This window comes from Micropterus dolomieu, linkage group LG01, assembly GCF_021292245.1.
Source record: "Micropterus dolomieu isolate WLL.071019.BEF.003 ecotype Adirondacks linkage group LG01, ASM2129224v1, whole genome shotgun sequence".
Classification (NCBI taxonomy): Eukaryota; Metazoa; Chordata; class Actinopteri; order Centrarchiformes; family Centrarchidae; genus Micropterus; species Micropterus dolomieu.
The window spans coordinates 730,311-758,185 of record NC_060150.1 but is presented as its reverse complement, the minus strand read 5'-3'; the positions used below and the strand labels follow the sequence as shown (position 1 = coordinate 758,185).

The following is a 27,875-nucleotide window of genomic DNA, read 5'->3' as shown; positions in this document are numbered from 1 at the left end:
CCTCCTGAACCCAAACTGGAACCTGGTTCCACAGGAGAGGAGCTTGATAGCTGAACGCTCTGGCTCCTAGTCTACTTTTGGAGACTCTAGGAACCACAAGTAACCCTGCATTCTGGGAGCGCAGTGCTCTGGTGGGGTAGTAAGGTACTATGAGCTCTTTAAGATAAGATGGTGCCTGACCATTAAGAGCTTTGTAGGTAAGAAGAATGATTTTAAATTCTATTCTGGATTTTACTGGAAGCCAATGCAAAGAAGCTAAAACAGGAGAAATGTGATCTCTTTTCCTGGTTCCTGTCAGAACACGTGCTGCAGCATTCTGGATCAGCTGAAGAGTCTTAATGGACTTTTTCGAGCAGCCTGATAATAATAGCTATATAGGAGACATATCTTGCATCCACATATAGGGCTTATATGTGGATATAAAGAAGCAATACTGGAGACCTATATGGCCTGTATATGCACCTCAATTTTGCCTATATGCTGCATATATACGCATATAAGCAGCATATATATTATCATATATGTGCATATATGCTGTATATATGCAGCATATATCCTCATATAGGTTCTTTCCATGTGGGACCTTTTACTCAGAACTCTTGCACTTGAACTCATACTGTTCTTGCATCTCATCATCAGGACCTCTGATTCCACTTTACCTTTTCACCAAATCCAAAACTCATGTTCTATAATGATGAAGGACAGAGCAGGATTAGTGTGTATGTGAGAGAAGAACCTCTTTAAAATATAGCTTTAAAGTGAGCTGAGAGAACATTGCTCTGCTGATCTATTGATTGCTGAGAGCTGTTTCTCCAGCAGCTTCTGTGGCTGAAGACTAAAAAGTAAATTTACCTTTCTGAAGGTCTTCCTCTCGCTCTACCAGGATCCTCTGGGGACTGGACTGTGGTGAAGTAAAGAAAAACTGCTCGCCATGGATAGCATGTTAATTCTGACCCTGCAGCAAGAGCAGAGTCCCTAAAAGCAGCAAAACATTAACTTAAAGAAAATTTTAAAATGAAAACTAAATGCAGCAACATGTTGCTCTGGTGTGCATTTCCATTTCCTCAGAGGAAACGTTACATTTTGTTTGCGTTTTTAACGACCTCTATTGGCTGTGTCAAACGCAGGACGTTCACACAGGAAACCGCGTTTGATTCCCCTGTGAAATCAAGTTAATGTAGAGTTATTTTCAGTTTGAAGCCAACTTTAGCCCTAACAAAATGTAGCAAAGTATTTATTTAAATGGAAATGGTGGTGCCTTGAACATCCTGTTGCGTACGCCAGCCACTGGACTTCACGGTCTTTTAAATGTGGCTGCTGATTGGGTAACACCTCTGACACACCCAATAAATGAGAAAAACACCACATACCTGCAGTTAATGAAATTAGATTAAATATAATGTCAAGTTATATGTTTGTTCAAAACAAAGCCGTGAATGTGTACTGCACTAAAATAAATGTATTGTGATCAAAAGAAATGTTTATGAAATGTTTGTGTTCACGATATATTGTCCCAGAAATAGTTGTGATAAACTATATCACTGTTATTTTAAAACCATTTTATGCCACTTACATAATGGAAATAATTATGCAGTGCATTTTGTGAATTAGCCTCTGGTAGAACTTAACAGCAGTAAGAAGATTGTCATAACAATATGGTTTTCAAATTCACATAAAAAGTTGGGACATGTGGGATGCAGCGTCCATCCAGCATCCTGGGCCAGTATGGCTCCTATCCCAACAAGAGACAACCAACTAAACAACACAGCACAGCCACAAGAGGGAAATAATAATAAATTACTTTAAATAAATGACCTGTTGACATGCATAAAGAATAATTCAACTACCTGTTGATAACAATGTACAACCTAAATTTGTTTGTGTGCGTTTGTTTCAGCCTGTCACAGGATGTAGGTGTTCGTGAGAGTGGAACGCAGCAACTGTGCTGCATCGGCCGCGGCGGCAGGCAGCAAGAGGACCCTGCAACCTTCCCAAAGTGCAAAGGATCCGAGACCACATTCCCCGTCGACAGCAGAGAGCCGTGCCAGGGGGCCCACTACAGTCACAGAGCGAGAACGGGGGGGCGCAGCAGCCCCCTTCCTTGAGTGCAAGCACAGCCAGCGGCCCCTGGGCCCCGCAAACCCGAGGCCAGCCCAGATGAGGGGCCCAGCCAGCCCTGCAAGGCTGCAGTATAACATACATTTACACCTCTGCCTTGTTTACGCAAAGAGCGGAAAATATTATTAAGTATATTATAACTTCTTAATCGGATTTAGCAATGAGGAAATACTTGAGATTTCAGGCTACAATCACCGTATTATCACCACACTGGGACTTTAGAGACTTAGCCGTGAATTGTATCTATTCAGAAGAAAACTACAGAGTGATCTTTATTTTTTTACTTAAATCTCAGGGAATTTCATTCTTGCAAACTTACCATTTACATCTAGGATTTTTTTCTAGGATTATTAACCCCCTATTTTATAGCCGAGTGGCTATGAACAAGTAAAATAGTCACATAAAATATGGGCAAACATTTAAAACAATTCAATTATTGTTTAACGTACATTAACGTTAATTAGCCTAATTAAGGTCTTCTCCCTAAATCACTGAGGCTGCAGGGATCGTTATATAAATGTAATACTATTGTGTAAATTAATATATGGGTTACTTCTAGTTAACCACGTAAATAACCTGCTCAGAGCAGTTTAGAGATGCAGCGTAAATTGCCATGGCAGCAGACCTCGGGTAACACCTTTCATAGAACAAGTTAATTGGAAAGTTACACCCGACGTCACAAAGTTACTCCTGAAGTTACCTGGATAAGCCAGTTACCTCGGTTTGCAGTACAGGACACTGGTTTGAAAAAATAACACACAAAAACAACAACAAAAAAACTTGTTACTTGGACAATATTTTGAATTCAAAAGATCAGATGGGAGAACCTACATCTTTAAGTTGGCTTCAATGTTATTTGAATAATGAGGCAGTCTAATTTCCTTCACACACATACACAATAAAATTGATAGGCAACACTAATTGATTTATATTTTATAACACTGTGACTCTGTGGATGTTAAGGAAGCAGCCAGATTTGCAACAAATACAGTGGCCTACATTACTGCAGTAATCACTGTTTAAATCAAACTAATCTATAAAGCTGTAACTAATCAATCAACAATCATTAGTCTTATTGCGATTAGCAGGACTGACCCTGAATAGTGGAAGATGCAATGCTTCGATGGGCGGAGCCTGATTCGACTGTCAATCTTACAGTCAAAGCTTCGCAGCGAAACAAGGATCACGCCATTTTGGCGATATGGGGGTGCTCAACGTCAGAGTTTACATAGAACTACCAGTTTTCACCAAATAAGTTAATATACAGCCTGTTACAATACACATTTCAACGTTTCATGCTGTAAATAAACATGTAAAAAGAATCAAACTTTCCGTAAATGTTTTTGAAGTGCGTGAGTGTGCACGTGTAGGCGTAGTGTGCAGTGGCAGTGGAGGAATGCTTGCTGAAGAGACGGAGCTCCAGCTTCACTGATGTTGTGCCGAATTGTCCGAACCTCGCAGGACTTTGGATAATTTATCACTGTTGATGAACCACACAAAGAATATTTTATCGTTTTTAAATAGCCGGCTACTTGAAATAGACCCGCGGGGAACCGCGACGTGCACGCAGTTGTCGGCAGCAGTAATGCACGTAAATCGCCACTAACAAAAACACTTACATGATTCGACTATCAGTCGACTATAGGCAGGACTTGACAATTCTGATTGCACTATGTAAATCCTTAGTCGGGGACAGCCCTAGTGATTAGTCACACTGATGGAATATTCCTGTCATGTTGGAGACAAGTGACTTTCTGAATATTGGCTGAAAAAACAGTGTTAATGTGTTTTAAGAGCATTTTATTAAATGCGAAATGAGCAAGATGAGCAATGTAAATAAGACGCCATGTTGCCATGGTGAATTGTACTATCAGGGCCCGTATTTATCAAGCTTCTCAGAATTACTTACTTACTTACATGTATAACAATTAAGAGAATAAATTATGATATAGGCCTAGACATTAATAAATGAAAGACAAAAAAGTTTATGTTTGCATGAGCACCTACTACTCCCGTAAAGCCGGTTATTTGCATGAACTGTGTTTGCTTCTGTCTCCTGGGTGTTGTTGGGAAGTTGATGAAACGTGTGACAACGTGTGGAGCTGTAGCCAAAAGTGCTGTAATTGTTTCCACGTCTATTTGGCGATTTGATGGTTGTGACGAGCCAAAATCATCATCAGCACCAACTCACTGACAACGTTTATGCCTGCGCTGTCCAACCCAGTCTTATTAACTGTGCGTCATCAAATAATTCAGATGCATGTCTCTGTCTCCACAGCGCCATCACAAGCCCCTACTGGCACCTAACCACTTGGAGAGACCTTGAGCTGTCTTAAATAACTGGGAGAGTGAGAGTGATTCTCAGCTTTAAGAAATTTGATAACTTGCTTTTATTCTCAAGTTTAGTAGGAGAAAATTTCATGAATTCTTAGCACTTAAGACTAAAATGGCACTTGAGAAGCTTGATAAATACCGGCCCAGAGCTCCATTGATGATGGCTTTTTAAATCCCCATGCATGCATTTTCATCAGGTTCAACGGCACACTGCTGACCTCCTCATATTTGCTTGGTGTTTTCATTTAGAAATATAATAGAGATAAGTTCTAATTGTAAAACATACTTTAATTCAATGAATACATGTAATACCAAACAGAACAGTCCCAGACTGCTGTAAAGCACTACTACGTCTGTCTCACAGTTCTGAACTGATCAGTGTTGAGCCAAGTCTTGCCTTCAGTACTTCAATCCTGCTGGAGGGAACCAGCTCAACACAAATTTCTGCAGCTTCATTTACTTCCACTGCTCTCACCAGCACACCTGTGATTTTTCATTTGAGTGTGCTGAGTGAATCTTTTATCACAAACAGAACAACTGTATGGTTTCTCCCCTGTGTGAATTCTCATGTGTGAGGACAAAGTAGTCCTGTGACTGAAACTTTTTTTACAAACTGAGCATGGGAAAGGTTTTTCTCCTGTGTGTACTCTTAAGTGTTGGGTCAGTGTTTGGCCTCGTGAGAACCCTTTACCACAAAGTGAACAACTGAAGGGTTTTTCCCCTGTGTGAATTACTGTGTGTCTAGACAAAGAGCTTCTGTCACTGAAAATTCTTTTACAAACTGAGCAGCTGAAACCTTGTTCTGAATGAAGTCTCATATGTTCCCTTAATGACTTATTCCTGAAGTAGCTCTTACTGCAAATGGAACAACTGAAGGGTTTCTCCCCTGTGTGGATTCTCATGTGCATCACAACCTCACTGCTTGATTGAAAGGTTTTTGTACAAACTGAGCAGCTGAAACGTTTTCCTTCTAAATGAAGTCTCATATGATTCCTTAAGGACTTCCTCCCCGAGTATCTTTTACCACAATCTAAACATCTAAATGGTTTCTCTGCTGTTCGGAGTTCGTTGTGTTCCTGCAGATGTTCTTTGTGGCCAGAGCTTGTAGCACATTCCGAAGAGCTACTTGGTGTTTTTCCAGTATTACATTCCTGATCACTTACAGGTACTTTATTGTTTCGCAGAGGGTTTGAACCTGACTGAGGTTCCCTGGTCTCCTCCCAATCACAACTGTCATCAGTTTCAGGTTCAGAGTGGGACGTGTCATCAGTCTCAGGTTGTAAATGTCTATCTGAATCCGAGTTCCTGGCTGGTTCTGGTCCTCCACAGTCCACTCCATCAGCTTGTGTTTCCATCTGTTCAGTTACACTTTGATGAAGTTGTGAGGACTGAGGTTTCTCTTCATTGTCTTCTTCACTCTTCACAGGGACAGGAGTGAATAGGAACTTGGTGATATCAGCCTCCTCCAGCCCTCGAAGCTGCTCTCCCTCCTTTTCCTTTTTAATGTGTGGAGGCTCTGGTGGGTCCTCCTGATCCAGACTGAGGCTCCACTCCTTTTTAATTTGTGGGAGCTCTGGTGGGTCCTCCTGGTCCAGACTGAGGCGCCACTCCTTTTTAATTTGTGGGAGCTCTGGTGGGTCCTCCTGGTCCAGACTGAGGCTCCACTCCTTTTTAATTTGTGGGAGCTCTGCTGGGTCCTCCTGGTCCAGACTGAGGCTCCTCTCCTGCTGCTCAGGGGGAACCTGTTCTTTACTCACCAGCAGCTGGACGTCTGTGGAGAATAATGAAATAAATGCACACGTTTTAGAAAAATTCCAGTTAACCTTTAAACCACTGACACCACTGCTTTCTTAAAAGTGTGTAGAAATGATGCATATTTTGTACAACATATTTGTAAGTCATTCAAACAAAATTGGCCATATACCATAAAATGTTTGTGATCCAGGCAGCAGCGACTCCATGCTCATGTTACATGCACATGTGAACCCACTAGTCCTGAATTCAGATAAACATCTACAGTTAAAAATATGAAGAGGCCATATTGTGGCATATAGTCCAGGTTTTATGCTGTCAATCATGTACATTGTTAGCGCTGTCAAATTATCGTTGATTTTGAATATTTTAAATGGTTTTAATACTCAATTTTCACAGCATCGATACTGGTTCTCTTCTCCCAGACAGCGCCCACAGAGCCTCCTCTCACTCACAGCGCCGTCTTCTCATCTCCTTTGCTCTGGTTGGATCGAATTGTTTTTTCTTGCCAGAGTTTCAGAGAGCCCTGCCATGCTGTGATTGGCAAGTATTCATCACTTGTGATTGGATGCCGGCGAAGGATACAAGCAAGCGCATATGCAAGCAATGGTACAGAATACTAGGGCTGACTAGGACTGGACAGTATCGGTATTACGTGATATACTGACATAATTACAAAATAGATATAAAATTACAATTAGACAATTCGGTTCATACTGATATCGTTTGATGTTTAGTTAATTAATATATGTTAATATATGTTGCTTAGCCCTGAACACAATGAATTATAATAATCTAACCTAGATGAAATAAAAGCATGGATGACTTTCTCGAGATCAGGCAGAGAGAAAAAAGTCCTGGAGGGTGGTGACCATGGAGGAGCACATACACAGGGTTTTGACATTATAAAGGTGGTGAGGCAAAAGGCGGCTTGGTGCTGTGCCATGAATATGAAATCACTGTTCATAGCATCTATCTGATCGAGCTTTTTACAGATATGGTAATAATAATGGTCGAAAATGATGTGAAATCTGGACCCCACGCCACCAAATCTACGTTGCTAAGATTTACACAAACTTATAGAAATGTTATTATCATCACATGCTCAGTGCTATTTCTTTGTAGCACGTGATACATTATTTATTGATGTTAACCTTAAACATCGCCAACAGTGAAATGCAGCATCCACATTAATGCAGCAGGAATATTTATCAGATATAACAGAGAAACTCTGACAGGAACATTTTACTGCACTGTGAGTACTTTTACTGTCATACTGTAAGTACATGTTGCTGATAATACTCACATACTTTTACTGCAGTAAAGGCAGTTTCCAGCGAGAATAAGCAGTAAAGTGCACAAACCTGCTCTGTGTAACCGGACTTCAGGCTTGAAAACAGCGTCCAGTAGTTTGCGTTGTCCACAAAGTTCCTCCTCGTACTCTGCTATCGTTCTTTCAAACAGCTCAAATATCTCTTCAGCAGCCGCACTTAGTCGCTGCTGGACAAAAGCTCTCAGCGTTTGGACTTTAGACATGTTTACAGCAGCTTTTCCTCCAGACACACTCCGTTACAGACACGCAGCTCACTCTGATAAAATACACACTGTGAGGCCGAGCTCCGGCTCCGGCTACTTCCTGCTGACAAGCTAACTTCCTTTAGCATTCTTGGCTAACAGGAGATGAGTCTGAGGTGAAACATCCCGAAAGTTTAAACAGAGTCCACTTAAACACGTTTATCCTCACATGCAGGCTCTGCTGCTTTATCTTATGGTTACGGGAAAATTAACATTTTAGCCACCGGAAATATTCTTTGGTGTTTGGTTTTCTGGGCGGACTACAAAGCAACGTTATTGGTGCGTGCTGCCACCTGCTGGACCGGAGTGTGTAACATCAGCCCTTTGACGCTCCACTCCCTTTACATATCTACCACCCTGTCCTTCAGTCTTTGTCCTTCTACACTGAACTTCCTACAGCCCATCAGTACTACAAGTTCAACATATTCCTTACAATCTCACATTTATGACTCTGTCTTTTTCATGCTGTAAAGTAGTAGTAGTGTTGTGTGTCTTAAAAACAATAACATCTTCCTTCCTACATTTACCTCCATTACTTCTCCTTCTGACAGACCTTTGAAGTTTGTAATAATCTGTGCCATTTGTCTTTTTCTTCTAGATTTCCTGCAGTGAGTTAATGATAGCAGCTCTTCTTCAGATATTCCTGAACCAAGTAACGGATGTTAGAACTCCTCTCTGTCCACTTTCTCCTCTTTTATAATATTGAAGCTTTGCATTGGAGAGTCCATTCTATTAGAAACTGTCGATTGTGGGAATATCCAGGGACGTCACTGGGATTGAAAGACAGGGGAGGCTTAACCCCCAGGATATGCATTGCTTCTAAAATCTTTGCACTCACACCTCTTGTTACTGTAAAAGAACTACAATTATGTCAACAACCAGTGAAAAGCCATGATTTTAACAAGTCTTCTCTTCTTCCATTTCTCCTGTTGAACAAAAGTTACTGTAATGTTAGCTTTTAGACACATCAAAGCTGCATGGGGGGAATTTACTTAGGCCTAAGTGGTATTCTAAATACCAGTAGTACCAGACAGTTTATTTTCATTTTTCATTCATTCAATAGTCATTGATTTACAAATGTGATTACCTGTAGACATCTTATTTAGTTATAATTTAAATTTGACCATTTCATTTAAACGCATGACTCACAAGACCCAATAAGGAAGTCAAATGTGAAAGCCTGTGTTTTAAAACGAAAACATAGAGTAGTTTTCAGGTGACTCCACATTCCCAGGAAAACGTTCCCTTGGAGGGCAAAAAAACCCGGTTATTTTCTGCTGCCTGTCAACCAGGAAGCAAGTGACACAGTATTATTTTGAGTTTGTTACTTTTGCGTTCCCAAAATGCAGGATGGTAGTTGTGCTTTCGGATACACTAATCGAGGAAGAGACAAGCCTGGGCTTTGTTAGGTGAGGGATTCCCTACAAGGTAAACGTAAACATACTGCAGTCGGCGGCGGCAGGGACTTGGCAGTTTTTAAGGGTAGAAATGAGGCAGCGAATGCTGTAACATGGATCTGAAGTGCCCAACACTTGCAGTTTGTGTTCATATCTTTCTTTTTCCTGAGTTGGAGGTGATCCCTTTTACGGCGTCTCAACGGGGGAGTCGCAGTGTGAGCCGCTATGTTGGTCTGTTGTTTTGCCCTCCAGGTCACCGCGCATGTCAAGTGACTGAAAACTATGAATTGCCAGGTACATTTTCACATCCGAGGAATTTGCCTTGGTATAAATTAATGCTTACAGTACACATGAACATAAATATAAATATGTAAAAAGTAAGGAAATCAAAAAATGTCCAAGTATAAAATAATACAATAATGCTATAGTACAATGCTAGTAGTGTGGATGAAGCCAAACCCAACTTTTCTTCTGCCTTTCTGATTTGAGTACTGTGCTCAAAATAAAAAAAAAAAAAAAAAAGTATTTTACTTTACTTACTGCCTAATGATGATTTGCAGGTGGATCATTCACAATCAATGGTACAGATGATCTATAAATGACTTATTGGTCCACAACCCTTTAGTTTTTCGAGGGATAAATCAACACACTTTATTAAAGCACTACACATTTTTATTACAAACTTCTAATGGTTTACAAAAAGTTCACAATGGATTCACATCACAAGTAAACAGAAAATAAATCATTAAATAACATTGTAGACTAATTTTCATCTCATATTGAGCTTTGAAAAATATTTCTAAAAACAAATAAAACATGTTAAAACCCTTGAAAAAACTGATGGAATTTTTTTTTTCATTAGGTCATCAATAGAATAATCAATAAAAAAAAAAGTTAAACAGACCCAATAGGCTAGTTTTTTTGATACAGTGCTCTGTGAAGCGGTTGAGATGGCTCTTCATTATCAGGTTATCAAAATAAATTTTAATACCAACAAATTTTAGAAAACATAAAATTCTAACTTCTTTATGACAGTCAGCAGCAGAGAAGGCAAATTTAGCACTTCATTCCTAATAAGCTATTGTAGCTAGAGTTTATAGGGGAGTTCATACAAACAGTATGCACTACACGGTAACTTCATTGATTGTTGAATATTACCAACATGGCAAACACTAAATCAAGTAAATATTTCTGTTCTTTGAGTATTTCAGAAGAACAAGTACATGCACGCTCAGCCTTCAGACAGGCCTAGATAACTACTGAGATAAAGGATCAGTGTGTTACATAATGGCAGATTGCTCATCTGTGTACAACAACACAAACGTTTCTGGCATAAGCTCTACTTTATTTCTGGTGGTATGCTGCGAAGCAATTCTGGTTGGCATTCAAACACAGGAAAACATTGCATTTCTGACACTTCCATCTCGACACCCCCTTTGGACATAAGTTGCACCGCCCTCGCTTGTCACAGTGAAGTGGGAAATGTCCGCAGTTATCGTAACGCACATCTGGTTGTGGTTGTGAGGGTTTTGTGGTAGTGTGTTTCCTTTGAGATGACATCAGTGGTGGAGAGGAAGGTGACGGTCGGCCAACTTTGGATGGTGGTTTGTTGACTTGCACCAAACTGTGGGCGACTGCCAGACGGAACCTTTTGAGGGGCATTGGTTTCTCGTTCAGTAGGCCACAGTCCCTCTTGTAAACCAGCCAGGAATTTGAGATGCACAGGTCAAGGATGTATCCGAACAGGGGAATGTACCATCTCCTCGACTTGACTGGGGTCTTGTACAGGTGTACCAGCATGTCAGAAAGATCAGTGCCTCCCATATGCTGATTGTAGGCAGTAACGAGTGATGGGCACGGGACGGAAATCTTTGTGCGGGAATCTTTGCTCCACCGTTTGACAGTTGAAAGAGGCATGATCCCACAGGCATTGCTAAGAAGGCTGACACATTTGTTGTCAAACCATTTCACTGCGATCACTCCTTCAGCAGACCTGTAGTCAAGAGCTCCACGTCCTTCCTTCATCAGCTGTTTGTCTGTCATCATGGTAGCTCCACCCATGCCGTTTGGTTGGACAGTGCCAATGCACCTGACACCCAGGTTTGCATGCAGGTTGTGGAGCAAGTCGAAACTGGTGAAGTAGCTGTCACAGAAGATAACTGAAAGCCGTGGCTGTGTTATTGTTTTGCTGAGGGTTGTCACCAGTTTGGCCCCTAGAGGCAGCACCTGCTCCTCCTCACTGAGGGCCACATTAAAAAATGTGGATGCCCCTTGATAGAGCAGTAGGTCATGAATGATGCCAGATGGACTGGCCCGGCAGAACAATTTAAAGCCCCACTTGTCTGGCTTGTTGGCAATGTATTGGCCGAGAGTACCAGCCCTTGTGCATTTATATGCCACCATGACTTCACCCACACTGTGCTTGTAAGTGGATGGGATCAGGAGACACTGCTCACGAAGCATCTCAAAAAGGGGGCGGATTTTCTGAAACCGGTCTGGACTGTCATTGTCCTGCTGATTGTCAGTAAAATGAATGAACCGGCGTAACAGCTTGAATCTCTTACTTGACATGATATCAGCTATCACACTGAAACGTGACTGGTGGTGCCAGTAGTCATCCATGGCTGGGAAGTTGAAAACACCCATGAAAAGTAGTACTGCCAGGAAATCTTCAATCTCTTCTGGGGTAGTTTTGATTGGATCGCCCAACTCCTGTGCAGAGTACAGATTGGTATGTTCAGCAATATGTTGAATCATCTTGTCAGTGAAGAGTGTTTTGAAGTACTGGAAGGGTGTCTTTACGTCATCAGGGAGTTCAAATCTTGAATCAGGAAACTGGAATGCCTCAATGTCTTCAAACTTCCACATTCTCTGAGTGCCTCTGTTTAGGCCTGAGGGTGATTTAGGGTCAGCAGTGTCCTCTAGCTCTGCCAAGGAAACTGCTCTTAGGTTGTTTTTTCCTTTTCTCCTCTTCTTACTCTTCGGTTGTTTAGAAGATGAGGCAACCTCCTCCTCATCCATGGATTCAAAAGAACTGTCCTCATCTCCTGCTTGTGTGGGCTGATAATCAGGTTCCTCTATTTGGTTGTCGCCATCATCACTCAGATCAACGTCAGAGTCTTGAGGATTTTCTGGTATAAGGGCCAGAAAATTCCGTGGCCTTGCACCATAAAATGTTTTGGTGTCCATCTATTATTTGTAAAACAGAAAGGAAAAATCACACTTACAAACCATGTAGTGTCATAATAATAGTAATGTTACTACCAACACATGTCCATTTTGTCAAGATATTCATTAGTTCTTAAGTTTTTTATTCCATTAAAGTTGTTCATTTATTATCTCAGCATTACTTTGTTAATGCATGTTTTTATCATTATAAATATATTTATCAAGTCATTCCAGCATATATAGGTATATATAATGGAAACACATTAAATGTATCATGTTAACAACAATGAATAAAAAGACATGTTTAATTTCACAGCAAATAGTCAATTTGTATTAAATTAGTAGCCTCACAACCTTTACCATGAAGTGCCAACCCAACCGTTTGGTAGAAAATGTTTTTAGGAAACTATTTGATAGGGATGTACAATAATTATCAATTTGATAAATTATTGGCCAATACTGAGCATATTTTCGTTATCACATCGTAAAATTAAATTCTGACCAATAATTTAGCCGATAAAAATCAAATAATGCTTTAACATGCGTAGCTGCTGTTGTCTCACTCTGGGCATCATATTGCTGCACCTGGATAGAGCTACGCAGAGACCGTGCAGGCATAGAGCCAAACAAACATGCCCTCGAAAGTTTGGATGTTTTTTAATGTTCTATTGCAATTTGGCATCCTTCTGTCCTCCTCCCCTCTCTGCTGTGATTCACTGCAGGTAATAATGAGCCAAATTTTAAGCTACAAGGCAAACTAAGCTGAACAATCACACTACAGACAGGAGTATTTATGCCTGTGAACAGCTAAATAGCGATATTAGCACAGTTACAGCCACAGCAGTATACATGAACCCCTCCATCAAAGTATTAAAACTTTTTATAACTTACCAAAATGTGATGAAATTATCGTATCAGTGGAAAAGAAATACATAATATTTTACCCATATCAGACTTTTTTTGCATCAAGTTACATAATTCTGTTAAGTAATTCCTCTGGAACTATAACATGTCGAAAACATATGCTTACCCTTGAAATGCCACCATATTATCATCACCATTAATATGAGCAGTGATTTTGTTGATTTCAACATCCTGTCAGGAGGGGATCTGAAAAGGCATACTGCTTAAAGACACAGACATAAACGTAGTAGTAGGGCTGGACAATTAATTGAAAAGTAATCGAAACTAGTATTAACGGACACACCGTGACCTACACTGTACATTTACTGCCAGACTGACAACTTATTACTCGCTCTCTCTCTGTCATTTGCTAGACCACTCTCTCTCTATGCAAACACACTGCACTGCAGTTAAAAGATCTAACTCCGCTGCTCTTATAACAGCACCTGTACTTTGATGAATGAGGAGAGGAAGCTAGCAAAGCGTGATTTACCGTGCTCACACTGTGTGCGGGTGAAAATCTTTTGTTCCGCTTTGATATTAAATAATCGAGTGAAATTTTAGTAGCAGCGGTCATAATTCAGCAGCGCCGAATACAGAGGAACCATGTCTGTAATGTGCATGTCAATATTACCTTATTAATTAACATTTAGATAGCCTAATGGATTTGTGAAATCTGTGAGTAAATAAACCCAACTTTAATAGCTGAGCATTTTTACAGTACAAACATTGTCGGTGACATATGAGGGCAAAAAAACAGCAACAAAAAACAACATTCAAAAACAAATTAATCGAAGTTAAAAGTTCAATTACTTGTGATTTTGATTTTAGGTGAAATCGTCCAGCCCTTCGTAGTAGATAACTCTGTGTTTCTCTGCAAAATTGACATTGCCCAACCTTACTGCCCTGTTCTACTCTGTCCATTATCTCTCATCCTCTATGTTTTACACAAGCGCAGTATGCTAGCTTGGCTAATGGCCAAAAGTGTCTGTCTGTCAGTAATCTAACTGTTCATCTTAGTTTGCCACGAACCTTAAAATTTGAAAAAACAGCCCCTTCCCCATATTACCCACAAGCAGTGAATCGCTGCGTTGCCACCAAAAGTACAATGGACTTTTAGTCCCAGGATCTAGGGAACTAAAAGGTTCCTTCCGCCCACTGTTGTGTGTTCCCACAGCTGTCTAAAGACAGGGTTTATACAGGAATCCTGAAGTAAAATTCAAAACCTTTTTAAGACCTTTTCAAGACTTTTTCAACATATTTTAAGACTGCTGCACCACTTTGAGCTGTAACCGATTAAATCAGCCACACACCTTTAAAAGGGACATTTTTGAGGTTTTAAAAGGAATTTAAGTATATTTATAACATATTTATTGCCTATATGTCACCAGGTAGTAACGCCACCTAAAAATTGAGGCATTCACCAACTTTCTCAGATGCCTATAACAGCCTGTATGGGCCAACAGTTGTCTATGTGAAGAACTGGTCAGATTTCCTGCGAAACGCAACTGTCTTACATAAACTATGACGTTTATGTACGGAGCATTACAGAAAATCATGTGAACCACACTGTAATTTTGTGTTTTAGTTGGTTTAAACTAGATAATGTGAGCTTGCCTGCAATGATGTGTGTGATAACTTTCATCGACCACTTGATCAATACAACAAAATTCAAATAGGCCAGGAGGGAACAAAGATGAAGAGAATAAACTGAGTGATGAATAAATAAGTAGGTTAGGCAGTGCAGCACAGGCACAACCTGGAAGAGGAACTGGTCTAAATGACTGTATTAGTATAACATTAAGTTGAAAGTATGTTGATAATTTAATAGTAAACTGTAAGTTTGATATATTCATTATGTTACTATAGTCAATATAATTTCGTATAATAGTATAACTTACCACTAGTATAATATTAATTCAAATTACAGCTGCTTCAGTTTGGGGTTGTTTTTTTATTCATTAACTTTGTGCAAGAAAAATGCTCCAGGCTACATGATAGTCTCCAGCCTTGATTTAGGGCTACGAACTCGTCAATAATCAGAACTGTTTATGCAGAACTATGAGTTCAACATTTATAAAGTTTGTTGCAGCACATCAAGCTTGTTTTTTAATCCCGCTCCATCCAGGCTGTGTTTTGTTCACAAAAAGTGACACTGACGAGAGCGTAGGCTTTATGAAAAGTTGAATTTGTTTCAATAAAAAGCAGAGCTTTAGCTAAATAGCCAGCTAACTACTACTTCTTATCGCCACTCCGACTATGTTTTGGACGATTAACATTGCGGGTCCAGCGGGGTGGGAGATTACGGTTGGTTGTACTCGTAAATCATTTTCCAGTTTTCACGGATCAGTTTTTTGGAGCGTTTAAGAGTGAAATAGGCGCTTGGTAGATCCCTGCGCCTAACGTTACAGAAACGAATCACACAGTCGCTACTCACTGCCTGTCTTTTGGCTATGCATTATAAATAAATACGTTCACCTACACTTTTAGCAAACAGGATTTTCACATTGAAAAAAATATCTTCAACATTTAATACCTTGTTAAGTGTCGATTAAGACTTTAATACTTTTTAATGGCCTTAATTTTCGCAAAATTGATTCATCACCTTTTAAGACTTTTTAAGACCCCGCGGACACCCTGAAAGACCTTTGAAGATTAGGCAAATTAACCAGCTGATGTTTGTTATTACTCTAATGTAGGCTATACGCCGTACAAAGCGATAGACAGGCCTCATTATTTGGTACCACTATCCATGAGAAAAATGTACATATGAATATCAGATTTGATTGGAATAGCCTTTAATCAAAAACTACATGCTTGACTACTACAAATAGCATGTTTTGGGTGGGAGTATAAGAGAGACACAACTAAAGTTTGTTCCAAATTTAATAACTGGATACAGTCATCAAGTCATCAACAAACATAAAATTGCAACAGTCTGGAAGGTCATTAAAGCATTTCCAGGTGACGGAGCAGCACATGAGCTGGCAGCACTCACGTCTGTGTCCGCCTGAGGGTAGGAGGAACATAACTTTATGGGGACTAAAATAAATACCTTTGGGGGGTAGAATAAAGACACTGGAACTTAATTTAGACCCTGGTCCCTGCAATAGAAACACTGAATTCATCAAAAGGTTCCTAGTTCTGGGATATAGATACTGTGGTGGAATAAGCGGCTGATTACAACAAAGAGGGAAGGAGGACTCGAGGAAGGACTGATGAGTCCCTGATTTCCTTGTTAACTTCACTCATTTTGATACCAGGAATATCATTTATTTTATGAGATTGATTCATTTGTTTATATAATGACTTTGATGCTCTAGATTTATTTTGACACCGCAATACTGAACAAAGTTATCGCACATTTTTCTCATATCGTGCAGCCCACGAAGACAAAAAAAGACTTTGAATGACTATGTGGCATGAATTATTTTTAGATGTGTCACAGTTCTGAACTGACTTACTCAGTTTTCTATTAATTTTTTACCACAAACTGAACAACTGAAGTGTTTCACACTTGAGTGTCTTTTTATGTGCCTCATGACAGCTTTTCTCAGTGGAAAATATTTTTTACAAACTGAGAAAAGTATTGTCTTTTGTATGCACTTTTAAGTGTCTGGTCAAATATGATTGTTGTTTGAATCTTTTTCCACAGACAGAACAACTGAATAGTTTCTTTAATGTGAGAATTCCTATGGAATTTCCTCTCACTTGAAAGTCTTTTTTTGCTAACTGAGACACTGAATGGTTTCTCTGCTGTTCGGGGACCACTGTATTCCTGCAGATGTCCTTTGTGGCCAGAGCTTGCAACACATTCAGAGGACCAACTTGATGTTTTTCCAGTATTACATTCCTGATCACTTACAGGTACTTTATTGTTTCGCAGAGGGTTTGAACCTGACTGAGGTTTCCTGGTCTCCTCCCAATCACAACTGTCATCAGTTTCAGGTTCAGAGTGGGACGTGTCATCAGTCTCAGGTTGTAAATGTCTATCTGGATCTGAGTTCCTGGCTGGTTCTGGTCCTCCACAGTCCTCTCCATCAGCTTTTGTTTCCATCTGTTCAGTTAGTCTTTGATGAAGCTGTGAGGACTGAGGTTTCTCTTCATCGTCTTCTTCACTCTTCACAGGGACAGGAGTGAATGTGAACTTGGTGATATCAGCCTCCTCCAGCCCTCGAAGCTGCTCTCCCTCCTGACTGGTCCAGAACTCCTCCTGTTCCTCTTTAATGTGTGGAGGCTCTGGTGGGTCCTCCTGGTCCAGCCTGAGGCTCCACTCCTGCTGCTCAGGGGGAACCTCTTCTTTACTCACCAACAGCAGTTGGACTTCTGCAGAGAATAATGAAATACAAATACAAACACTTTTTAGAAAATTGTAACTTCCTGTTAACCTTTAAACCACTAACACCACTGCTTTCTTAAATGTGTGGATTATTATGCACATTTAGAACAATGTATTTGGAATCCATTCAAACTAGGGATGTTCCGATATATAATATATATATTATAATATTAACGATCCAGTCGGGGCCAATCAAGACATTTGTTAACTGATCGGGATTGGCTTTATTGATTGATTGATTTATGTATTGACTTTTTGAAGGATAGACACATTTACAGAGGCACTTTGACCAATCTGAATGTAAGCGGTGTTGGATTACACTGTAGCCCTTAAATAAAGGCTCTCGTCTGCTGACTGTTTTTTTTTTTATTTCTCCCCAAGGATTGACCCAAAATGTGTCAATCAAACCTTGAAATGCCTCAAATACCTGCCCCCCACAGACATATAAGCCAGTCAGACTTGTGAAAAAACAGTCAGTGTTTCCTTTAACGTTAATGTTAAAAAGCCAGTGCAGACAGGCTTGGAGGAAAATTTCTCCTTTTGTTGCTTCCTGGCTGGAGTAACCTTACTCTAGCATTCTCCTCTTGTAATTCAGCTTAATTGACATTTTAAAATTTCATTCAACTGTGAGAATTTACTATTACCGCGTTCAAACAATGTGAGCAGCAAAGTGTCCTAAAAGGACCTTAAGAAGTGAATGTATAATTTGGCAAAACAAATGTTCTTTCTCTTTTCTCAGTATAAAAGAGCGTTACCTCCCGCGAGGTGGATGCAATTCATGGCAGGCATGCAGAATTCGGCACAACACCTGCACTGCAAAACGTCACTAGACCTCGTGAGAGCAAGGTCTTATTGTTCTAAGCTCAAAGTAAACTCAAGCAGTCTACTGGAGGTAGATTGTGTCTGACTTGACGGCGCTGTTTATATTTCCCTATCAAGTCGGCGAAAATCAGCCAGTAGGTCTATCTCGCACCTATTTACTACCAGTTATACAGCCTGCCAACTTTGTTAACTGTTTTCCAAAGTTAACATAGATCCTTATTAGCTAGCCTCCTTACATGCTTGCTAATAACTGTTTTGAAGATGGGTCTTCGACATTGACAGCGTTGTGTTGGACAGATTTGTGCAGCTGTGTTTATGATACCAACCATTCAATTCAAAGACGGGTCTGTTGTCCATGTTTGCGTGAGAGAGAGACGAGTGAGAGGATGTGCGGAGCGAATATGCACAGCACTGCAATCAGAAATGATTTTAAAATGGGTCACAAAATTTACTTGGACGGCTGTTAATCTACCTGGGCGGCCTGCCCGAGTAAAGCCTACAGTATGTGTTGGAAACACTGCTTTATATGTTGTATTAAGTCATAGTGAAATGTCATATTGAGATCCTCTGAAATTTCTGAATGTGATGTTATTTCCTGTTCAAACAGGATGTGGTGGTGTAAATGAATAAAACTACATGTGAATTAATGTCTGATTCAAGGATGTTTTATTTACTTTGAGTGTGACTTTGTGGTTCAAGACCATTTTAACTGCAACCCCACGTGGTCTCTGATTGACAGGAGTCAACTGACATGATTTGCTGGCAAGTTGCACAGAATCCTGCTGTAGATAAAGCAGGGCTGATGTTGTTTCAATGATGATTTAACGTAAATCAACGATTGAATTTAGGCTTAACTTACATCGCTTTTATGACCATTTTTATCTATTTTCTACTTTATTTTATTCTATTTCAGGGTGCAAACCTGATTAACAATCAACAAACTGCAACACTGATTCAATGATAGTTTCGTTGATGCAACGTTGATTCAGTGTTGGTCTGCTATCTGGGAATGTAGATCAAAATAATCGTGATCATCACTTTGGCCATTATCATGCAGCCCTAACGTGTGTGTGCGCATGCTGCAGTCAAAGCCCTTTCTGACGCAGCAGTGCCAATAAAAATGGGCGATACAAGAGAAGCTGGTAAAGCACATTAACAAATTTCATAGACTTTCTAAAAAAGGTTTTGGGGGATGGGGGGGCCTGAGCCCCAGTAAAGCTTAATTTCTATGTCCCTGGTGGGTATACAGACGTTTCTTTGGAGACAAGCATAACACAGATTTATGTGTCTGTATCCAATAATACATACTTTTACTGAAGGAAGGTTTGAATGCAGGACTTTTACTCGCAGTGGAGTATTTTCACAGAGTGGTATTAGTACTTTTACTGCAGTAAAGGCAGTTTACAGTGAGAATAAGCAGTAAAGTGTACAAACCTGCTCCAGGCTTGAAAACAGCGTCCAGTAGTTTGCGTTGTCCACAAAGTTCCTCCTCGTTCTCCACTTTAGACATTTTTACTAATTCACAGCAGCTTTTCCTCCAGACTGTTTCCAGCTAGCAAGCTAAGCTAACTGCATTAGCTTCGTGGGACACCGGGAGATAATTCAGATGTTAAACATGTTCAGATAAAGGGAACAGCACAGAGTCTATTCAGACAGCTCTATCTGGACATTTGGACATTTGGGCTCCGTGAAAAATACAGTTTGGTCTCTATGGAAGCTGCTCCGACTGTGAGGCCGAGCTCCGGCTCCGGCTACTTCCTGCTAACAAGCTAACTTCCTTTAGCATTCTTGGCTAACAGATGAGTCTGAGGTGAAACATCCCGAAAGTTTAAACAGAGTCCACTTAAACACGTTTATCCTCACATGCAGGCTCTGCTGCTGCACTCCGGCTGCATCTCACGGTAACGAAAGGAAAAATTAGCATGTTAGCCACCGGAAGTACACCTGCTGTTTCTTCTTCTTCTATGGACGCATACCGCCACCTACTGGACAGGAACTTCAGGGCTTTCCAGACTTCAGGCTACATGAAAGTGAATAAAGAAAATAAAGGAAACAAAACAAAACTATATTTAGTTGTGGGCACTGTAATAATATTAAGACACCAATAAGAATAATAGTCTTTATTTATACAGAACTTTTAAAAACAAAGTTACAAAGTTCTTTACGTGGTTGAAAAAGGATTAAAACACTTCTGGACTGAGGAAAATAAAATCCGACAATTCAAATAATACAAATTAAAAAGATTAAAATATTGTATAGTCAATTTTTAATCTATTCTGATTGTTTATTTTGTAAGTTATCTGTCCTTATTTCTGTCTTTGTGCTGCTGTCACACCCGAATCTCTCCTCTGGGGATCAACAAACTATTATCTTAAATCATCAAGCAACCGTAAGGCTGCAGAATGGCCCCTGTGAATGTTATTTATTAAATTATTGGATTATTATTGCTGATACATGTGAGCAGCACGGTGATGTATACAGAGCACACCAGCAGTGCATGTAGAGGCAACAGCTCTTTCAAACTGTGCTACACTTTTGGTTTTCATCGGTTTCTTTACGGCTTTATTGCTGAAACGTGTGTTACCTTTTGACAGAAATACAGTCACTGGAAAACTTCTTTTTATATTAACATGAGAAGGTTTTGTTCCCAAACATGTGGTTCCTCCGTCTGAACATTTCTCTAGATAGATCCGCCTTCTAAGGAAACCTTTTCTGTTCAACACCAACTGTCATTTTTGACCATATTGTCTGTGAAATTATGACTTAGCATCCAATAATCTTGTAATTATGACTTTTGTGTTGTGGTTTTATTATTAATAAAACAACATATACTGAACTGACCCTGCCTGTTGGAGTTGCTAACTCGACTTCTTCCTTCTCCAGTGGCAACAAAAGGCTGTAGACAAAACATGGATGGACCGTTCAAATTGCTGCAGTATAAACAGTAGGATAGTCTTTTTATTTCTTCTTCCTCGTCAACAAAAAGCTCCAAGCAGTCCACTAACACCCAGAGGTAGTAACATCACCACGTGAGCAGAATCAAACAAACACGGGCCGATCAAGGCATTTTTTAAACTGCTTTGCTTTAGCTGTCACACAAGTGTCATAAACGGAGAGCAATTTGTGGTAGGACGCGGCTAAAATGTCTGTGTGGAAATATTTTAAACTGGAAAACGAAAGCAGTCCAACAGACAGCATTTCGCAAGGTGGTAGAAATCTACTGAAAATATTCAACTTGAGTGAAAAATTTGTGGGGATCTCTGGAGGAGAGAGCCGGGGGCGTCAGTAGGTAGGCAGAGTAGCCAGTATGTTTGGAAATCTGTCTTCGGTGATTGGACGTCATAACCAAGCCAAGTGGCCAAACTACTCATGTTCTGACCCAAGCAATTGTGGTGTAACCAGTTTAGTTCCAGACTAACTCTTAGTTATTAAACCTCTAATATCGACTTTACACCCTAACTTACATATAGCTGGTGGAACCTAGGGCTGGGCAATAAATCAATAATGATAATTATCGCAATATAATTTTCCTCAATAACAATATAACAGATGTTCAATATATTTTGCTGAGGAAAAGGGACTTGAAAAATATTTACCAATCATATTTTTTGACAAAGATTTTATCATAATTGTTTTGAATGTTCTGCCTTAGATTTGTTAAGTGATCCACTGTTTGGCATCAAAAGTTTAACCACACAATTAACCACCTGGTTTCTTTAACTTTCACTAAGGAGGAAAAATCTGCCTTTATAATTTTGACATTTATCCTGATAATTATACATATCAAATGATGTGATTTTTTTATTGTGATAACATTTTTGGACTCATCGGCCAGCCATACCTATAAGTTCAATTCTCACTCTTCTTTTAGTTCTGCGTTTGTCTCCACCAACTTCTGAGGGATATATCTGGCTCCTTAGACTCTGAGGGCCAGATTTCCTAAAGGTCTGCGTGAGTAAAAACGTGTGCAAACTTGATATCACAAGCAAATTAACACGTAAGCTGATCTACTAACGGTGTGCACGCAGAATGACGACTTTCGAAAGTGCAAGATAGCACCTGTTGTTCATTTACTACTTTTGCCTCAATGAAAATGCTATTTGGGCCGTTTCTATTTTATTGTGCAAAGTAATGGGAGGATAACATACAAATACATTTATTTACTACACGCAATGTGATCCAACAAGCCTAAAAGCTAATATCAACAATATCAGATACTATTATTCTATATCCAATGTATTGAAATTTATTCATTCGATGAACTATATGAATTGAATTGGGGTTTTTTGTATTTTCCTTTAGCAGTACTGTTGTATTAACATTCAATAATAAATAGCAATAAAGCAAATTTCCTTTCGACCTGATTTCTTCTTTCTTTTCTCTGTGAGACTGAAGAATTTATGAAGTTGCGTGGCACTGTGGAGAGCCCCCAGCTGCAGTAGTGCACGGATCACACGTAAAATTCATCCAGCCAGAGGGAACGATCACCAACTGTTCATAGCGTGCCGGTCGTAGTAGTGACACAACCAGTTGTAGGTATCAGAGAGGGAATGGGGCGTTCAGGGACAGGAGATCGCAGAGCGACCAAGCACGGTGTGTACGGTCATCTCTGCAGCTTCATTTACTTCCACTGCTCTCACCAGCACACTTGTGCTTTTTAATATGACCGAGCCGAGTAAATCTTTTATTACAAACGCTGCAACTAAATGGTTTATCCCCCGTGTGGATTCTCATGTGTTGAGATAAAGTATATCTAAGACGAAAACTTTCTTTACAAACTGTGCATGTAAAACGTTTTTCTCCTGTATGAACCCCTACGTGTCGGATCAAACTTGAATTTTCTGCGAATCTTCTACCACAGACAGAGCAGCTAAAGGGTTTCTCACCTGTGTGGACAGAAGAGTGTCGTCTTAGATGTGTCTTTCGTGTGAATTGTCTACCACAGACAGAACAAGTGAAGGGTTTCTTCCCTGTGTGGATGCTCAAGTGTCGTCTCAGAGCTCCCCTATCTAGAAATCCTTTACCACAAGCTGAACAACTAAATGGCTTCTCCCCAGTATGCATTCTCAAGTGTCTGGACAAATTGTTTCTGCGACTGAAACTGGCTTTACAAACTGAGCATGTGAAAGGTTTTTCTCCTGTATGAACTCTTAAGTGTGTGGTCAAAGTTGAGCTCTGGTTGACCCTTAAACCACAGATAGAACAACTGAAGGGTTTCTCCCCTGTGTGGATTCTCATGTGCATCAAAACACGGCCTCTCCATGGAAACGTTTTTTTACAAATTGAGCAACTGAAGGGTTTCTGCCCTGTGTGGATTCTCATATGATTTACAACTTCTACTCTCCCTTGAAAGTGTTTTCTACAAACTGAGCAGCTGAAATGTTTTCCTTTTGAATGAATTCTCATATGAGTCGTTAAGGAGCTCTTCCAGAGGTATCTTTTACCACAAACTGAACAACTGAAGGGCTTCTCTCCCGTTTGTATTCCATTGTCTTCTTGCAGATGTTCCCTGTGGCTCAAGCTTGTAGAACATTCAAAGGAGCTACTTGATGTTTTCCCATAATTACATTCCTGAACACTTACAGGGACTTCATTGTTTTTCAGAGGGTCTGAAACTGACTGAGGTTTCCTGGTTTCCTCCCAATGACAACTGACATCAGTCTCAGGTTCTGTTTGCATCTGTTCAGTTAGACTTTGATGAAGCTGTGAGGACTGAGGTCCACCACACCGATGGTTTTTGAGCTGATAAAGCCAAGTGAATCCTCTGCCACAAACACTGCAGCTGTATCGTTTCTGCGCCGTGTGTCGCGCCATGTGGTGTGTCAGATAAACCTTTTGCAAAAATTTTTTACTGCAAATTGAACAACTGAAGGCCTTCTCCCCTGTGTGGATTCTCACGTGTCTCTTCAGATATGCGTTTTGGCTGAATCGTTTACCACACTCAGAGCAGCTGAATAATTTCTCATCAGTATTATATCTGTTATTTTTCAGAGGGTTTGAACCTGACTGAGGTTCCCGGGTCTTCTGCCAATCACAACTGTCATCAGTCTCAGGTTCAGAGGGGTGTGAACTCTTTTCATCAGCATCTGGTTGTAAATGTCTATCTGGATCTGAATCCCTGGCTGGTCCTGGTCCTCCACAGTCCTCTACATAACCGTCTGTTTTAAAATGCTCTCCATCTGTTCTCTCTTCAGTTATTCTTTGATGAAGCTGTGAGGACTGACGACCAACACACTGATGGTTTTTAAGCTGATAAGGCCAAGTGAATCCTCGGTCACAAACACTGCAGCTGTATCGTTTCTTCCCAGTGTGGAGTGTCATATGGTGTGTCAGATAAACCTTTTGCATAAATCTTTTACTGCAAACTGAGCAACTGAAGGGCTTCTCACCTGTGTGAATTCTCATGTGTCGCTTCAGATTTGAGTTTTGGCTGAAGAGTTTACCACACTCAGGGCAGCAACACTGTTTCTCATCAGTGATACATTCACTGTTATTTTGCAGAGGATTTGAAACAGACTGAGGTTCCCTGATCTCCTCCCAATCACAACTGTCATCAGTCTCAGGTTCAGAGGAGTCTGACATCTTTTCATGAGTATCTGGTTGTAAATGTCTAGCTGGATCTGAGTTTCTGGCTGGTTCTGGTCCTCCACAGTCCTCTCCATCAGTTTCTGTCTTCATCTGTTCAGTTAGTCTTGGATGAAGCTGTGAGGACTGAGGTTTCTCTTCATCGTCTTCTTCACTCTTCACAGGGACAGGAGTGAATGTGAACTTGGTGAGATCAGCCTCCTCCAGCTCTCCCTCCTGACAGGTCCAGAGTTCCTCCTGTTCCTCTTTAATGTGTGGTGTCTCTGGTGGGTCCTCCTGGTCCAGACTGGGGCTCCACTCCTCTTTAATGTGTGGTGTCTCTGGTGGGTCCTCCTGGTCCAGACTGGGGCTCCACTCCTCTTTAATGTGTGGGGGCTCTGGTGGGTCCTCCTGGTCCAGACTGGGGCTCCAATCCTGCTGCTCGGGGTGAACCTTTTCTTTACTCACCAACAGCAGCTGGATGTCTGCAGATAATAATAAAATACATACACGTTTTAGAAAACTAACTTCCTGTTAACCACTACTTTCTTAAATGTGTGGACACATGATGTACATTTTGTACAACATATTTAAAAGTCATTCAAACTAAAAGATGCTGCAATTGTATCATGTGGTTTGCATTTTGTCAGAGCAGAAATGTCATAAAATGATGAAAAATCCACTTGAAGTGTTCTTGTCATCTGCCCCCACTACGTAGGCCTACACACCGATTGGCTGAAGCCAGGAGAGTCTTCATGAAAGCACTCCACTGATTGATTGGAAATTAGGGAATGTGCTTTTGACCTGCATCTAAACTTACATTTTTTGATAAGTAAATGAAGTAGTATCTGTCAATATTATATTTTGTATTGATATTTTCTATACTGACACCTGGATGGTTTGCAATGGTGAGCCACCATGTGCTGCGCTGGCCACCGGATTAAACTAAGCTTCCACTGTGGCGAGCACGCATGCTCACCCAGCGGTGCGCTGGATGTTGTCTGATGCAGCAACATGCTGCCGTGGCACGGTGTAAGCCATGGGAAATAATTGGTGTCATAGTGCACCAGTAAAAAAAGGGCTGTAATACCTTTAATTAGTTAACTTTACATGGAAGAGCTGTATTCACACCTTTAAAATGTTATGGGGCTAACGCTTGTGTAGTCAACTAATGATACTCTGTGAGAGTTAATGTCTGACCGACCAAGAGGAACATAGGTTAAAACTACATTATTTATTAGCCACAAAAATAAATTAGATTAAATAAAAAAAAACCTGCAGTCTCTCAGGTTGTTGCTAAATTGGCAAAAGAAATACAGAGAAATGCTTTTTTCGAACAAAACAAAAGAAGATGGGGACTAAAATGACTAGTATCAGGGTTCGACATAATCAATGGCCCGATGGTCCGGGGCCAGTAAAAATGTAACTCGGGCAAGTTGACAGTTGCTCTGTCAACATTGCATTTCAGCTGCACATTCGTATATTAAAATTTAATTCACTCAAGTTTTTATTACACACTTCTTTTTTAAAGCCAATTCGTCAAAATTTTAAAGTAAAATCAACTTATCCCGGATGACAGTGTATATTAACATTTCTGAGTGCATTTCTACTGAGACAGCTGTTTGCCAATTGTCAACTGCAGCTGTCAAGGTGACAGGAGCAGCGCTGACGCTAAAAGGAAATCCTCCGCAGACCCGACCATCTCATTTAACAACACTCAGTTCAGCCTTTGCGGTCTAAACAAGACATGCATTGATAAATAATATGTACTTGAAAGATGTGGCCCCTGAAGTGAGACACAATTATTTACTTGCTGGATTACTCAGTAAGGAAATAAATCCATGTGATAACCATTTTAAGTTTCATGACAAGTATTTCAGTAAAAATACGGATTCTCAAGATCAGGAGAGGGTTGACATATAGATTATAAATAAAGTTGTGTCAAAGCAATCCTTCTGAATTTAAGGTCCAGCATATTTCTGATCAGGTATCTGACAAATTTGATCTGTTATTATTATTATTATTATTAATATCACAACAGTGACATGGAAATTAGGATAATTTTAACTTCTAATGTGCTTTATGTGTCTCTTTTTCAGGATGACGACTGAATAAAGTCATGAATTATTACTGAGACAAGTTTTTTAATATTTAATTTGGATAAATTCATTGTTATATTAATAAAAAAAAACACACATAATCGCAAAAAAAAAAATAAAAAAAAGATTAATTGACTAATCAAAAAAATAATCGTTAGGTGCAGCCCTACTGTACACCGGTGCACCAGAGTATTATTTTTAGATATTATATTTAATGTCTATATGTCTCAGATTCACATTTTTACCTGCATGATTTCCTTCTTATACATGTTGTATGAAATTAGTTCTTTTGACTGCTTCATAACTTGTTCACTTTTAGTGGAGCTGGTTTCCAGCAGTTTACAGTGAGAATAAGCAGTAAAGTGTACAAACCTGCTCCAGGCTTGAAAACAGCGTCCAGTAGTTTGCGTTGTCCACAAAGTTCCTCCTCGTTCTCCACTTTAGACATTTTTACTGATTCACAGCAGCTTTTCCTCCAGACTGTTTCCAGCTAGCAAGCTAAGCTAACTGCATTAGCTTCGTAGGACACCGGGAGATAATTCAGATGTTAAACATGTTCAGATAAAGGGAACAGCACAGAGTCTATTCAGACAGCTCTATCTGGACATTTGGACATTTGGGCTCCGTGAAAAATACAGTTTGGTCTCTATGGAAGCTGCTCCGACTGTGAGGCCGAGCTCCGGCTCCGGCTACTTCCTGCTAACAAGCTAACTTCCTTTAGCATTCTTGGCTAACAGGAGATGAGTCTGAGGTGAAACATCCCGAAAGTTTAAACAGAGTCCACTTAAACACGTTTATCCTCAC

The 27,875-nt window shown here is 40.1% G+C and overlaps 1 protein-coding gene across 8 annotated transcripts; it reads right to left on the bottom strand.

Annotated features, from left to right (window-relative positions):
- Positions 1 to 4,722: 4,722 nt before the first annotated feature.
- LOC123971565 (zinc finger protein 260-like) lies at positions 4,723 to 27,869 on the bottom strand. 8 transcript variants are annotated; one of them, XR_006825234.1, is made up of 7 exons: positions 27,444 to 27,869; positions 23,992 to 25,457; positions 20,267 to 20,428; positions 7,569 to 7,943; positions 6,591 to 6,738; positions 6,377 to 6,447; positions 4,723 to 6,223 (listed from the first exon to the last, which is right to left on the bottom strand). XR_006825234.1 is itself a non-coding variant. In XM_046050464.1 (4 exons), exons 1-3 carry the CDS (start codon positions 27,517 to 27,519, stop codon positions 21,267 to 21,269), a joined length of 2,277 nt encoding a protein of 758 aa, XP_045906420.1. In that variant the 5' UTR covers positions 27,520 to 27,869; the 3' UTR covers positions 20,267 to 20,428; positions 21,250 to 21,266. The 8 variants fall into 8 exon arrangements, 5 of the variants coding, with proteins under 5 accessions (XP_045906448.1, XP_045906420.1, XP_045906429.1 ...); XR_006825233.1 differs by having other exon boundaries at positions 6,377 to 6,738; XR_006825230.1 differs by lacking the exons at positions 6,377 to 6,447; positions 6,591 to 6,738.
- Between the last annotated feature and the right edge of the window lie 6 nt (positions 27,870 to 27,875).